Here is a 14,339-nt window from a genome sequence, read left to right on the forward strand (position 1 = left end):
CATCCCAGTCATCTCAGGGGTACAATTTACAGCTTCATTTTGTACGTGCAACATTGATGCGCAGTATACATCAGAGCAGTTTCTATAGCTGTAATCAGACTAGGAGGAGTGTTGGTAACTCCATTAAGTCCTGTTCATCCCGGTGTTAGGGGCTGTACAAGCACAAAGGGAAACGGAGAGAGATCCCATCACATGCTACTTAAAAAACAGACCTGCAATCAGATCCTTGCAGTGACTACTGACATTAACCCAGCTCCATGTACAAACACAAGAATTAGACTGCAGGGCTGCAATCAAGATCCTGCAAAATTAAAACCAAGACAGCTTACTTCTAGAAACAACTCCTTCTGCCCTTCCAGGACTCTGCACCAGCGCAGAAGGAACTGACTTCTGGCTGTTGGCCGATCTGGTCGGGCAGGGCAGAAATCCTCACATGCTCAGACTGAGTAATTCCTGGGGAAAAGTGGGCAGTGGGTCCCAGGCCCAGCAGGCACTGCATATCTTTTCCTCGACATTGCCAGCAGAAGAAAAGGGGCATTCCCTCACTGAGCTGAGATACCAGCTACTTTTCTGTCTGGGTGAGCCATGTATCATGGTTGGGACACAGTAATTTTTCAGATATTCCTGAAGTATATCACATTCCTGCAATGCAGCCAGTATAACTGTCCTCTCTGTGGCATCTGGGTACAGGAACGCATAGGCAGAACAGAGTGATCCTCGAGCATGATGACATCTTACAATTAAACTAATACCTGTATGGAGATCAATTCTGCCTCCCAAAACAGCTGTTGAACAAGCCACCTTATTCGAAACTGTACAAGTTCAGCTGTGGGGGAAATTCAGCCCACTGTGGTTACTGTCGATGAAATCTGTGACGCAGACTCATGTTAAATCCTGTGCTACCAGCGCTTGCAGGAACTGCAAATTACAGTTCCTTTAGCTATTAGATTTTTTTCTCAATTACACCCAAATATGTTCCAAAGACGTTCTTAAATTTACTATTTCACAATAAGGCAGGTACACGCTTGTGCTCCCAGACCACGGCAGGTGGGAGAAAACAGAACTTTTTGACATTTGCCCTGTATCCGCAAACATGTCTGAAGTTGCACCCACCCAAGAAAACTCATCTGCGAGTAGTCTCAGTGTAACGCAGGAACCAGTGGACGCAGCAGCAGCAGCTCATCCACATAACTAAGAGCACGTTTACATACGGAACAGTGACAAAAGCAAACACCTTCCTGCCAAAATAAACTCCCTAAGTGAGAGACAATTAATCCTCTCCCCAATAACAGGTGAGAGTGAAAGCGTTTGCAATCCAGGTAGCCGTAAGTACATTTACAGCAAACCAGTGATCACCACCACTCCCATCTCACTCCTGTTTTGCATGGTTTCTATGCTTCTTCTGTCTGCTTCAGGCCATAGTTGCTCTTGGGTTTTTTAATTAATGAGGTGGAGCACCTCTGTTTGTGCTTATATATCACACTGCACAGCAGAAGATAAACACCCCATCTTAGTGGATCTCACCACTCCCCAAGGCAGGGAATTCTTATCATCTCCGTCTCATATGTAGGGAACTGAAACATAGAGATGTGACGTGACATGCATGGGGTTAGAAAGGGGGATTTTTAGGGGGCCAAGACATGGGACATTTGAGTTCATGCCCACCACATAGTCCTTTGACCTTCCAGATGTTCCTTCTCCACCCTTCTACCTTTGTTTATTTTCCCTCTTCTCATCTTCTTCTATTGCCTTGTAACTAGATGTTTGCTTTCCCCCTTCTCACCTTCCTGCACCTTTTTTTCCCCCACTTTATTGCTGACCTCTCCAGAACACTGTGGCTCTTCTAGTTCCTGAACGCTCCTACGTGAGGAGTGTTTCATAAGGACGCTGAGCATCCTGCACCCAAAAGGATCTTCCCCCCGACTCCTACAGCAAGTGCCGTCGCCACTATAAAGCGCACCTAATTGTGGCTGAATCACAACACAATAAATACCAAACATCCCATCCCAAGGTAAAGATTGTGCACGCTTTTCTGCTCCAGTTGATAATTTCCCTTGCTGATAAAAAGCTGCATCTCATTCCAGCTTGGATGATTCTCATGGCACATCTACGCTCGAAAGTTAACTGCAGAGTATGAGTTCATGCTGTAAATTCTTAAGTACTGAAATGTCCTCACTTCACCTTCCAGCCGTGAGTGTTTTGCTCCTCTCTGAGCTCACTCTGACTTTCAACATCTTTTTAAAAAAGTGGACACCAGGACTCGGGATCCTCTAATTATAGACTTCCCACTGCACAGCTTGACCCCCTCGCTGTTAACCTGCCTCAATATGTTGACAGGTCTGAACATACCCAGTTATTTGCAAAGTTCTCAAGTCCTCTCCGGAGATGCTGCTCCTTTCCAAGAGACACTTTTCTCTTCTGGCAGCCTGGCCTCCAGACTCTTGTTTTTAAACAGGCAGCCTTGCATACAGCTGTATTAAAAACACACTTTTGATGAAAGCCAGGTCAGCTGGGCAAATGTGCTTTGGCTCCCACCGTGCACCGTTTGCTGCCTGCACTAGACCAAGTGCTCCCAAGCACATCCTCAGCTCAGTCTCATCTCTCAAGCAGCTGCCTCAAGCTGTCCCTCTGCATAGGCCAAAATAATGTCTTCGCCTCCCGCCAGCACCACACGTTTTGCTGGATGTAAGTCTACCATAAACAACACCCAGGCTGGAAAGGTCTTTGGCATGGCTGGACCTACATCCCAGACTCTTCTCTGGAGATGGTGCCCAGCAGTATTGCCTCTCTGCACAGCCTGTGCACGGCTGCTCTGCTGGGCTTTTGTCACCACCACCACTGTCCTTGCCCACAGCTAACTGCAGTGCAAACAACCCTCCCTCCCAGCTCGCCTTCCCTTCTGGCTCTGGCTCTCTTAAGCCCTCCTACGGACACATGGCTGTAGGGCTAATGGAGCAGCAGACGGGCTGGCCCAGCCCACCCCTCTGTTTTCTACTGCCAAAAGAAACTCACCACAAATATTACTCTAAACACAGCCACGAAGAAAGGGAGTGAGACAAGAAGGAAGGGTGTTTTAGACAAGGTGGGCTAAGAGCACTCCCAGTGTCATACTTCTGGTGGGGAAACCTCTAATGTCTAGACTCAAGCCAGGTAATGATACAAACCAACACAGTCTGCAGGCTGGAGGAGTTTAAGATCTTACTTCACTCCCTCTCTCCAGTTCCCAGTCGGCTCTCACTGGCCCTTGGCAAAGATCCTGCAAATCCACTCCTGCGTATCACAGCAGCTTTCAAGTCTTCTAGTGAGGCAGCTGTTGTGTTAAAATCGCATGTCCTCCTAGATGAGGGATGACTTCTGTGGTATCTCAGCTATGGAAAGGCTACAGTGAGAAAAGTAAAGATGAAGTACAACCTACCAGAGGTGATTGGACCTTCTGAGAAGCTGCAGTGGATTTGGCCAACTGATATGAAACAGATCCTCTGGACTCAAAGCTACTAGACAGAGGCCAGGCCCAAATGGCTTCTTTGAGACAGGAAGGGACAGAAAGGGAGGGGATCTAAGTGGCAAAGTTTGGAAGAAAGGAAGGAAAGGAGAAATAATGCAACCCAATTTTTAGCAAGACAGCCACATTTAGCATTTGGAAGCAGTGCAAACGACAAAGTACAAGATCAGTAACCATTTCCTCAGGTGGGCCAACAAAAAAAATGCAGCAAGAGACTCAGCTCTGATGCATTGCTCCAAACACTAGCTCTGCTATGCAAGCCCTCCCCAGGAACAGGCTCCACGGACTCCTCTGACACAGCTATTTCCGTATGCGAGGTGGCAAGTGCCTGCAGGAGTTATCAGCTGCCAGTCTCTAGACGACAAACACGCACAGCCTGATTCATGCTCCTACAGATACAATCCTTCACTTCTCGTGCTTGCAGCGACAGGCACCAGGCAATTTATTTTCACATATCTTGAGGACTTTTTTGTCACAAGTCCAGCAGCTACTAAATCCCAGCCAATATCTCCACTCTGTTTGCCATCAGATGGTACGACCGCAGCGGGAGTTGTAAGCAGTGGACCCCCAACATGTAGGACTTGGGTTCATGCGGATGGGACAGCAGCCCCAACCCATTCCTGCCCTGTGTTTATACACACGCACAGCCTGCCTGCAGAAGCTTTGGCTCTTTCAGCACTGGATCACTGCCAGACTCAACAGCTGCTCCTCGCCCAAACAGCCAGTCACCAACTCCACTGAAAAAGCAGGGGAAAAAATGGAAGCATTCAATGAGCCACGGTCAGCTAAAACATCTTTAACTACAGCAACTAAGTGGCTGTGTGAAAATAAATCAACAGAAGTGACTGCATCGCCAGGAAACTGTTTTCACCCTTCCTGGCTATTTTCAGTTCAGATTTGTAGGGGCTGTTTTGCATTGCCTCCTCCCTTCAGTGTGGATATTGGACTTACACGCAAGACCCTGCAGCTTAACCAGACACGGCTGCTGCAGGAAAGATGTTCAAAAGAATATAGTTGGCCTTCCATTTGCAATAGGGTGTGATTGCTCTGCCTCAGCTGACACAATGGTATTCATTGAGCTGCAGTAACGTTCTTTCCAGAAAATCAATGTTAAACAGACAAAACTTCCAGGGTCTCGCTTCTTGGTTGAAGCAAGAGCACTCCAGTGGCTCCTGAGTCTTTTTCTCAGGTCTTTTTCTCTGCTCTGTTACTCAGGAGTTGCAGGAGTGTAATGTAGCAGTCACACAGAAGTGACACAAGCCCAGGCTTTTAGAAGATGAGAGGTCCTGCAAAGTGATGTTTCTGTTCTTTCATGACTGACCAGAAGTCAGAGAATCAATTAAAGATCCACTCACCAAACTGTCTCTTATCTGCATCAGTGCAGGTATAACATTCCCAGGTGTGACAACAGCAGGAGGGCTAATGCAAATGGCATCCCAGCAAGAACACAGTAAGAAGTCACTGCTTGGCTTTGGGAACGCACAGAGAAGTTCAACCGCTCTGTGCTGCATGGTACTACCAACCACCTCTAACCTGCCCTCCTCACGGTGAGCTGGGCAAGCTCAGCTTAGTCATGTTCAGTCATTTATTCTCAAGGTAAGCCTCCGCAGCCAGGATATGGCAGAGAAAAACAACAGGTCATTAACAAAAACCCAAGTGCTTTGCTACAGAGCGAGCTGGGTCTGTTAGTGTCAAGTTACGCCTTTCAACATTCGCATTTTGGGAGATCAAAGCAGAAACACTTGAGTTCTGCCTACGCTTCTGAATATCTTGAAAACATAAATAATTAAGTTAGAAAAATGCAGTGAGAGCACTGAACACTGCAAGTCCTTTGAGCCCTTCTGTTCTACCAGGAAGCCATCTTTTATTTTTGCTTCTCTTTGCTTTGCTTTTTATGGGGGGTTTCTTAACTGTTTCCACAGCCTCTTTCTGACAAGGAAGACTTCATCTAGCATTCTGCTCTAAGCCTGATACAAACTGATCCATGATCTTTAAATACACTGCTACATAACTGAACCTATCACCTTTTATTCTCAACTTTACTTTATTTTAATGGTTTTAATACTTTACAGAAGCAGGTGGAAGGATGGGGACAGGAAACAACCCTGGTGTAAGATTAAAATAGGGCAGAGATCAAACAACTGTATTCCGAAATACGAAAGAGATTCAATTAGACCAGATGTTATAAAACATGAACAAAAGGAAAGATTGTGCTTTGTTACAACGCAGACAACAGTGTTCCAACAATAGGAAACCTGGTCTTATGGGTCTTTTTTATCTCCAGAGCGAATTCCACACGAGGGAGTTTACTGGAACTATAGCAATTAACACAGCCTAGTTCACCCTTTTTGTGATTTTGGAACACGCTTATTGCAGATGTTAAAACCACTATGAGAAAAATATTTCTGAACAGTCTAAGGCTCATCCAGACAACCAGATTAGAGATTTGTAAAAATAAAGAGGATACAAAGAAAGAGTGAATGGCAATGAATTACGGACTGTATCTGAAATTTAAGACTTTCTCCACTGGTTTGACTTTATGCAGAAAATGCAGCCAGGCAGAACTAAAGCAAATTGGTTTAATTCCCTTGAGGAAAGAGGAACAAATTTTCCCAGCAACTTTCAGCTATAAGCATGCGTGACTGCAAATTTGGATGGAATGTACAATCAGTAATCTACAAACCAGTAATAAAATGAAACATCAGCCTTTCCCTACTGCTTCAGCAGTACATGGGCACTGCCAACTAAAAGACTAGGAGCAGGTGGAAAGGAAATGGTAAAATAAAATCAAATTAAGTAGAAGATTATTTGATACTTAAGTCTATAAATTCTTTTGGACTGGGTGTCTCTTTTCTATTTATACATGCACAATGGGGCCCTAGTCTATAGTCACTGCTGGAGGACAGAGGTTTTTCAGACTTTCAAAACTTGAAACAAATGGTCAGCTCTTCAAGGCAAACCACTTCAGAAAAGGAAGCTGGACTTAGAATCTAAAGTGCTTTCCCCTGAAATCTGCCAAAAGCCCTAAGCCTGTATTTAAGCAGGAGGGCTAATTCCAAAGAAATTAAAGTGATGGCTCAAGAAGTTCAGCATGTGCTCCACCCCTTTGCTGAATTAGAGCCACAGAAATAATTAGAAGCCTTCTAAAAAGGTCAATATCAACAGGAGAAAAGTGTTAACTTTAGAGAAAACAATTAAACTGTCGTGGTGAAAAAGCAGCTGCCTTACAGTTTGGGAAAAGTACAAATATTTCAAAGGAGCAGGGGAGGCTCATAAAAGCACTATCATACTTCCATCAAAGAGAACACTGTAACTTCACAATCTTATTCTCAGTCTTTCCAATCACTACCATACAGGATTTAGACACATCTCAGTGTTTTATAGAATTACTAATTTCCTTTGTAAATATGCTTCCTGAGAACAGTTAGTCCAATCAACTTTCAGGAACAGGGCACCATATGAAACAAATGAATGGCAAAACAAAGAAAAAAAATTTTCGAAAATGTATTCTCTGTGCGCTTTTCTGAGTTCTATCAATCCCCCATCCCTCCAAGCAATTTTCTACGCACCTCAAAGTACTGTCTCCTGAAAGGTCTGGCATTAGCAGCTGCAGTTAGTATGCGCTGAACTGAAAGAAAACCCCCATGGATCAGATTGCCAGGCATGGCTCAAGGTGCTATATCCTTAGTAAAATTAGTGCATATATCCTGCTCTGTACCCTTAACACCCCAAAAACCACAGTCACATTTCCAAAAGAAAATTCTGAATTGAAAGAGGATAGTGGTGAAAAAACACAGTGTTCAAAAGCAGAGAGTTTTAGACCAACAGAACTGATCTGCTGAGGAATTTTAATTAATATTTCCCCAACCAGTAATCAATTTTACACTGTATGACTTAGCTCCTCTGTTCACTCCTTCCTTTACTCTAGGGTGAACATTAACGCCTATGTCAACAGCAGATCCCTCAACAGAGGGTATATCTAATAGCTCGGGTACAGCTTTTGTCTGCTGTTTTGCTATCACAAAGTATTGCAGTCATTTTTCGCTTTGAGTTACCTGTGCAGAGGAGCTGATCCTGAAAGTATCCCTCCCCACACGAAGTCACACACTGCCCGTTCTTCATTAGCAGGGACGTCTGGCACGAGGAGCACTCAAATCCATTGGTACAGGCTGAGCATGTTTCATTGCAGGCTTCCAAAAGAAAGAATAGAGAAGAAAGATGTATTAATGCCAAATGTCTTGATGCAGCAAGACTCCCCTGCTCTGATAAAAGGAGACAATTTTGTCTCATTTTGGCAAAAGAGTTTGAGAATTTGCGTTTTTCAGGGGCTTCCACCTGAAACCTCCTGAAGTCTTAAGCCCATGGTTACTACTCAGTATGTGCCTGAATGCTTTTCCAAACAAAGCCTGGTGATCTCTTTATAATAAGCCTGTGGGATCCCACAAACAAAAGCACAGCAAGCCACAGAGAAGACAGTCATCTGACAAGGTATAACCCCTTGCAGAAATTACCTAAGCAAGTGTCCCCATCCTGGTAGAAGCCCAATTCACACATCTCCACACAGCGCCCGTTCTGTAGCTGCCTCCTTGCGTCTCGGCAGACATTACAGTGATCAAAGGACTGAGAGCAGGTCAAACAGTCTGGGTGGCACTCAACTGGCACAAAGAAAAGACACAAAGGTAAAAACCATCAGCAGTGTTTTCAATCAGGAAGGCGCAAAACAATACAGACTCCAAAATCAAAGTGAAATTTATTACTTATTTCTGTTGGTGGTTCAAGGTGTGCTAGTTTTGGAGTGGTTTTTTTTCCAAGATTGCATGAAAGGGGCTAAATATTATGTTGCTGTATTCTAGTATGTGAGAAGTTATTGCACAGACTCAGATTTTCTAGACTATTGATAAAAAGGATAGTCATTGTCCACATGGTTTCTCAGCCGTAAAAATCGTAAGGCATCAGGAATTAATGGTCCAAAACAACCTGAATTTGAGTTTCCTTCAGTCGAACCCTGCAGTAAGTCAAGACTGTGCCCATGCCAGGTCAGAGTACAGGTGGCAGACCACTCCTCGTCCAGTCAAAAGCTTTATGTCACAGCACCATAGCAATCATTTCCTGACCGCAGGTATTTTCTCAAATGGCACGGCCGCTTTCTGTGCAGAGGCCAAGAGAAGGACTACGTTCGCTTCACTACTGAGCTACTTTTACTTGCTGGAAGAAAAGCTGTCTGTTCCTTCCTGACAAGTCAGCAAAAAGAATCCCAATGCTGAAAACTCTCCTTCATTTACACTAAATAACCTGCAAGTTTCCAGGGAGATGTACCTAAGGAAAGAATCAAGAGCTACAGAAGACATACAGTTGAAGATAACAATGAATCCACAGTGATAAACAGGAGGAATGAATAGGAGATTCTGCCTCTATCCATTTCCTTCCAATAACTTTCCAAAGGTATATGCAGCCCCATCCTTCCAGTCTCACAATGAACTAAGTGGAGAGGTACAGAATAGACAATTTTTCTCTAGGTACAAAAAAATTCCCTCTGCGCCAACCCAAATGTTCTCAGCGAGAGGGCATATTTGCTAGTTTTCACATAAATACAGCTATGCTTAAGGCTAGATGCTTTACACTGCCTGAGAATGAATGGGTTCTCTCTGCCTGCTTCCTCCAGCACACCTGTGAGAAGCAATAAATTTTTACTGGCTTTAACGAAGCAGATGCGTTAGGGACTGATGCTCTGGGCTCACAGATTGAACTGCTGCAGGCTGGATTTTGCATTTGTTTCTCATTCCGTTCAATGCAACACAGAAAAAGCCAGAGGGAAAACAGCAGGCTTCAGTAAATGAAATTTCCATTTACCTTTTAGGACACAAAAATGCAAGTGTGGCTCTGTATGTCCAATACCATGACTTCAAAGCCTGTATTTTCCAAAATGCTACCATTACGGAAGCTAAACAAAGAGGCCATATTTTCAAGGGTAACCAGTACATAGTGGCACTTCTTGATAAGGAGGAGAACAGACGGGTGCTGAAAGCACTTTATAATCTGTCCCCTCCTTAGGAGCCTGTGAAGATGCTGTTCCCTTTCGAAAATCCAGGACAATTTTATCTGAACTGTCCAAAACCCATTTTCCTCACTTTTCAATTTGTAGTGCTTTGCATTTTTATTAGCATGCAGTAAATAACAAGCTTTAAAATATTAATATGGCCAATGTGCTAAGGCACTCCTGCAAATGACAGCATAATTAAACTGTGAAGCTATTTTCTTTTTACTGAGATAAAACATTAACTGGAGCACTCTGATAAAACCAAAGTTATATGAATGCAACAAGAAGAGCTACCAACATGAAAAATTAGCAAACCACAGCTAAAGCCTACCAACTATGAAATGTAAATCAAGGAGAACGACAATATCCTGGAGAAAAATTAATTTATATGCAAAATTAACATATAAGCTAAGGCTGTCCTAATCTTTGCAGACAATTATTAACTGGCTGCCATTCACCCTCAGGTGAGCTTGTGGCCTAACAGTGTAAGCAGGTTCTTTCTTCTTTTCACTCCCAAGAAATAATCAGGAGCCCATAAACTCCAAAACCCATGACAGGATTCAGAAAGGAGCAGTCCCCTGCCTTATAAAATTCATGTTGAAGAAAAAAGAAAAAGACAAAACACTTCCAGAACACCAACGCCAAGGAGAAACTCTCTTGCCAAAAGACAGCTATCATTTAAACCAGGGGAAGTCACTGGCAGCCTTTGGATGGAACCTTAAACCTCCCTAAGAACCCCAATTAAATTATATGGAAACCAGTTAATTAGCAACTGCAAACCAAAGACAAGTTAAAATTCAACGCAGGTATCAGACCAGTACTGGGGAAGCGAGGGCCGCAGGGATGCCAGCACAAGCCCCGTGCCAGAGGTTATGCGACGCACACGCTCCCCCCCAACACAAGTGATGGTAAGGAACGATTGACCCTGGGTCTGTACCTGGCTCGCAGTGCGGGCAGCAGTCACCCTTCACCTCAACAGCCAGGCTGCCCAGCGGGCAGGGTGGGCAGGAGCGCTGGAAGCAGGTCACCTCTGCGTCCCGGCATTCGCATTCTCTGCACGGCCCTTCTTCCCATTTCTCTCCATTCTGCACAAGAAACACCGAATGGCAGCATCAGTAGCAAAGGAGAGCCTTTGCACAAAGTGTTTTTGCCATGCATGGAAATCTCTGGGTAAATTGCAAAGCTACATCAGTACTAGTGGTAAATTAAACATTTCTGGGACCGTTCCAGCACCGAGGCCTGCCGACATGGGACTGCGTGCCTCTGTACCATTAACCCTCTTGCCCTCTCTGCCTTTCCAGAATAAGGCAGCCTGCAAAGCACCTACTGAGAAGAGTCCTTGGCCCGTGAACACCTGAATACATTCCCTCTCAGCATTCCCTCCAAAGCAGGGTGTTTTTCAGTTAGCATTAAGTCCTTTCTCCTTCTTCACCTCCCTTCGTTTTCTCTGACTCAAAGCATTTTCCCCTGTCTCCAGATTTTGCTGCCTCACTTGTCCACTCCTTTTTCACAGCCCGGTAACAAGTGCTTGAATCTGCTCTGTATCTGAACAGATGGATACCTGTAATCTGTCCTCTGTCTGAATCTATGTCTTTGCATAATGACCTTTTCCTCACACTTTAAATCTCTTTCTAACCTTGACAGCATTTGACTTCCTCTCTTCTATTGCCTTGTTTTCCATTACCAAGGACTGGCCGGAACACCACAGAGATGAAGAGGTATCACCGGCTTTCTTCAAAACTACCCATCGCACCTGACACCTGTCTACTTTTACTAGTCGATGGAGGGGAGGAATCTTGCACCCACTGTTCCCCTCCTGCCATCTGCATCCCTTGGTCTGCTCAAAAGGCCACCAAAGCTGCCCTCAGCGGCTGAGGCTCTGCTGGCACCATGTGAGGAAGTCAAAAGGCAGAAAAGAGAGAGCAAGCATTTTAAATGCCCATGAAGCTTTCGTGCCAGTTCCTCTCTTAAAAGAGATAAAGCACAAACTGGAATAAACCTGACACCTTAATATGTTTTACCTCACTTGGGTCAGAGAGAGAGATCTGAGGAAGGACAGGGAAGTATTAGCATTAAAAAAACCACAACAGTATTAAACTTCCCATTTCTCACATCTATGGGCAAACTGCACCAATTAGCTCCAGTCCTCATCTGTCAGAGCAATGAAAAGGCCATTACTAGTATATTTAAACCAAGATACTTAACATTTCCTTTCTATTTAACTTCAGAAGGAAAGTTTCTTGAAAATATTCATAAAATAACGGACTCCCGTTGCAGTAAAAATTATAATCAGTGGGAAACATAGGCAGAAAGCTTTACATTGCCCCAGCTATGTAGCCTCTACTTTACAGGACTGAAGTCAGGCATCTTTAATTCCATGAGATGTGCAGGAAACCTCTGAGTGTGTATAGTAAATATTAAAGGGAAACGATTGATTATACCACACAAAGGAAAGCAAGGCAAACTTAAACTCTGCAGCAGATGCACACATCACGAACAAGTGCATTCTGAAAACTGTAAGAGCAACCTGCAGACAATATTAATGGATTATTTTTCTGCTACACTTGCAAATAATATCCTTCTCAGAACTGGAAAGGGAGAGCCAATTACCTTTTATGAGCAGAACTCACTATTACGTGCTCCAAAGTACCAGGATACTCACAGCTTTGGTATGTTCTTTGTAAACACAGTTACTATTACTTGAAATACATTCAGGACAGCACTTCCCATCTAAGTGAATTAATTCTTCACCCTGTGAAGAGAAAGGTTGCAGCAATTCAGATGGAATCAACACCACCAAAAATACTGTGGAATGCAGAGGCAGAACAGCTCTTGCCCTGGAATGCAATCTTCAGTATCTAATTTCACCTTATCTTCTCTCTATCCTACTTCATCTCTGTAGGTACCGTTTGAAAAATGTGCTTAGTGAATACTGCAGTTGCAGAACAAACCTCAGAAAAGGACAGGGAATTCAGCAATAAGGCCATTATTTCATCCCTAAATCCCGCAGAGAAAGAACCCCCCCAATATAATCCACTGCAAGTACAGATAATAGGAATGGCATATTTTTATTATGAATCACTAGGATTTTACTTGACCACTGTCAAGATTTCAATGCGTAGAAGCTTACCTTCATTTTGAATGTTCAACTTTTTTTCCCCAAGAGAATTTCAAAGCACACGCTCTATTTATCCCAGATGGAAAAAGCCTGTTCTTTGTTACAACTGTACAACTCCACAGAATCCACTTAAACAACTTTGGTTTGAAGATAAGAATTTAGCAGCAGGAGAAGGGAATAAAGTGCCCTAATTTGTCACAACTTTTTGTGCCCAAGTGGAAGCTGAATATTTAGAAAAGAGGAAGACTCTGTCCTAGGGAACCAGGAGACAGCTCAAAAGAAACAGCTTCTATATCCTGACCCGAGGAGCTTTTCTGGACCAGATTCTCACGCACTGTAAACATAGGCAAGGTAATACATACTAGTCAGAAAACAGACATACGTATACAAAACCACAACAACTAAAAAGTTACAAATGAATGACTACATTGGATTTGGTGCCAATCTGCACTGAGCACCCGTTTAATCTATGCCCATTAAATGTCAGTGTTAACACCCATCCCAAATCTCAGTGGGCATAATCTTCCTAACTTTGCAATCGGGCTGATTACTTACCTGCGACAAACAGAGAAGTCATGACTGTTGGTTAAATGTTTGCGAGGGGCTCACATACCCAAGGAAATCACACAGCTCGCACTGGTTTCCATTTCAGCATGTTGCTGCTTTCTTCTGATGGCGCACAAAATTCAGCTGAGCGCCAAGTTTACCAAAGAGCTTTGCTGATTTACACCATTGGTAAACGAGCATCTGTTCCAGCAGTCACTCCGGGATAGTTTTCACTGTGCCACATTGGCACACTCACCAATTTGTGTATGGGAATTACTTTAGATATAGAGAGGGCAATAACAGCACCAGTCACTGTTAGTTTCACCAAGGTAGAACAACTATGCCAGGCAACCCTCATGCATTTCTGAGAATGGGTAAGAGAGGAGAAACCATATGGTTCTGAGTCATCGGGGACCACACACAGCCTAAATCTCTCTCTGCTGGTTCTACACATTTTTGCTCTTAAATCATTACTCCAAAATGCCATTGGCAGTGGTTGGATCCCATGTCACTACTATGTACTGTAAACTCTCCCATCCCCATCCCTGCCCACATCCCCACCCACATACATAAACACACACTATAGGAACACTGAGAACAACTAGCCATGGAACATGGCTCGCCTAGCCAAAAAAAAATGCAACCACACTGCTCTGCCAAGACTCAGAAAAGGGAGAGGCTACGTGAGATAATTTGTGGCTTTGCTGAAGAGAGATTCATCGTATTCCAGGTTGAGAACATTGAAAGACAGTGATGGGCTGGGAGGCAGAAAAGAGAAAAAAATGTTTTATGCAATCTCTTTCAAACACGTATATCCACACGCACCATCCGTAACTCTCAACCCCCTAGCTCCCTTTCTTCTAAATAGCAGAAAGACTTCTGCAGCTTGCTGGCTGTATGGTAGCCACGCAGGACCCTGCAAGCTCTCTCTTACTGATCCTGTAGTTTCGAGGGCTGGCAGGGCTGCTAGCAGAAATATTTCATCGCCAGCCTACTCAGGTAGGCTGCAGCATCCCCTGCTAGCACCCATGACCCGTCCTCCTCTGAGCATCGTCGCCAGTGTGCTTACTTAGCTGGGTTGCTGGCAAGTACCCCAGGAGGATTATTTGATGCTCTGACAGTTTGAGTGGTTTTGG

At 44.1% G+C, this 14,339-nt stretch overlaps 1 protein-coding gene across 1 annotated transcript in view; it reads right to left on the reverse strand.

Moving 5' to 3' along the window:
• Window positions 1-14,339, reverse strand: part of FRAS1 (Fraser extracellular matrix complex subunit 1) — a 119,509-nt gene that overhangs the window by 86,339 nt on the left and 18,831 nt on the right. Inside the window, exons 12-15 of the mRNA XM_075500525.1 lie at window positions 12,202-12,291; window positions 10,477-10,624; window positions 8,014-8,157; window positions 7,558-7,692 (exon numbers count right to left, since the gene is read on the reverse strand). Of these exons, the coding sequence (XP_075356640.1) occupies window positions 7,558-7,692; window positions 8,014-8,157; window positions 10,477-10,624; window positions 12,202-12,291 (517 nt within the window). The remainder of the gene's footprint in view (window positions 1-7,557; window positions 7,693-8,013; window positions 8,158-10,476; window positions 10,625-12,201; window positions 12,292-14,339) is intronic.

Source organism: Mycteria americana, chromosome 4, assembly GCF_035582795.1.
Source record: "Mycteria americana isolate JAX WOST 10 ecotype Jacksonville Zoo and Gardens chromosome 4, USCA_MyAme_1.0, whole genome shotgun sequence".
NCBI lineage: Eukaryota > Metazoa > Chordata > Aves > Ciconiiformes > Ciconiidae > Mycteria > Mycteria americana.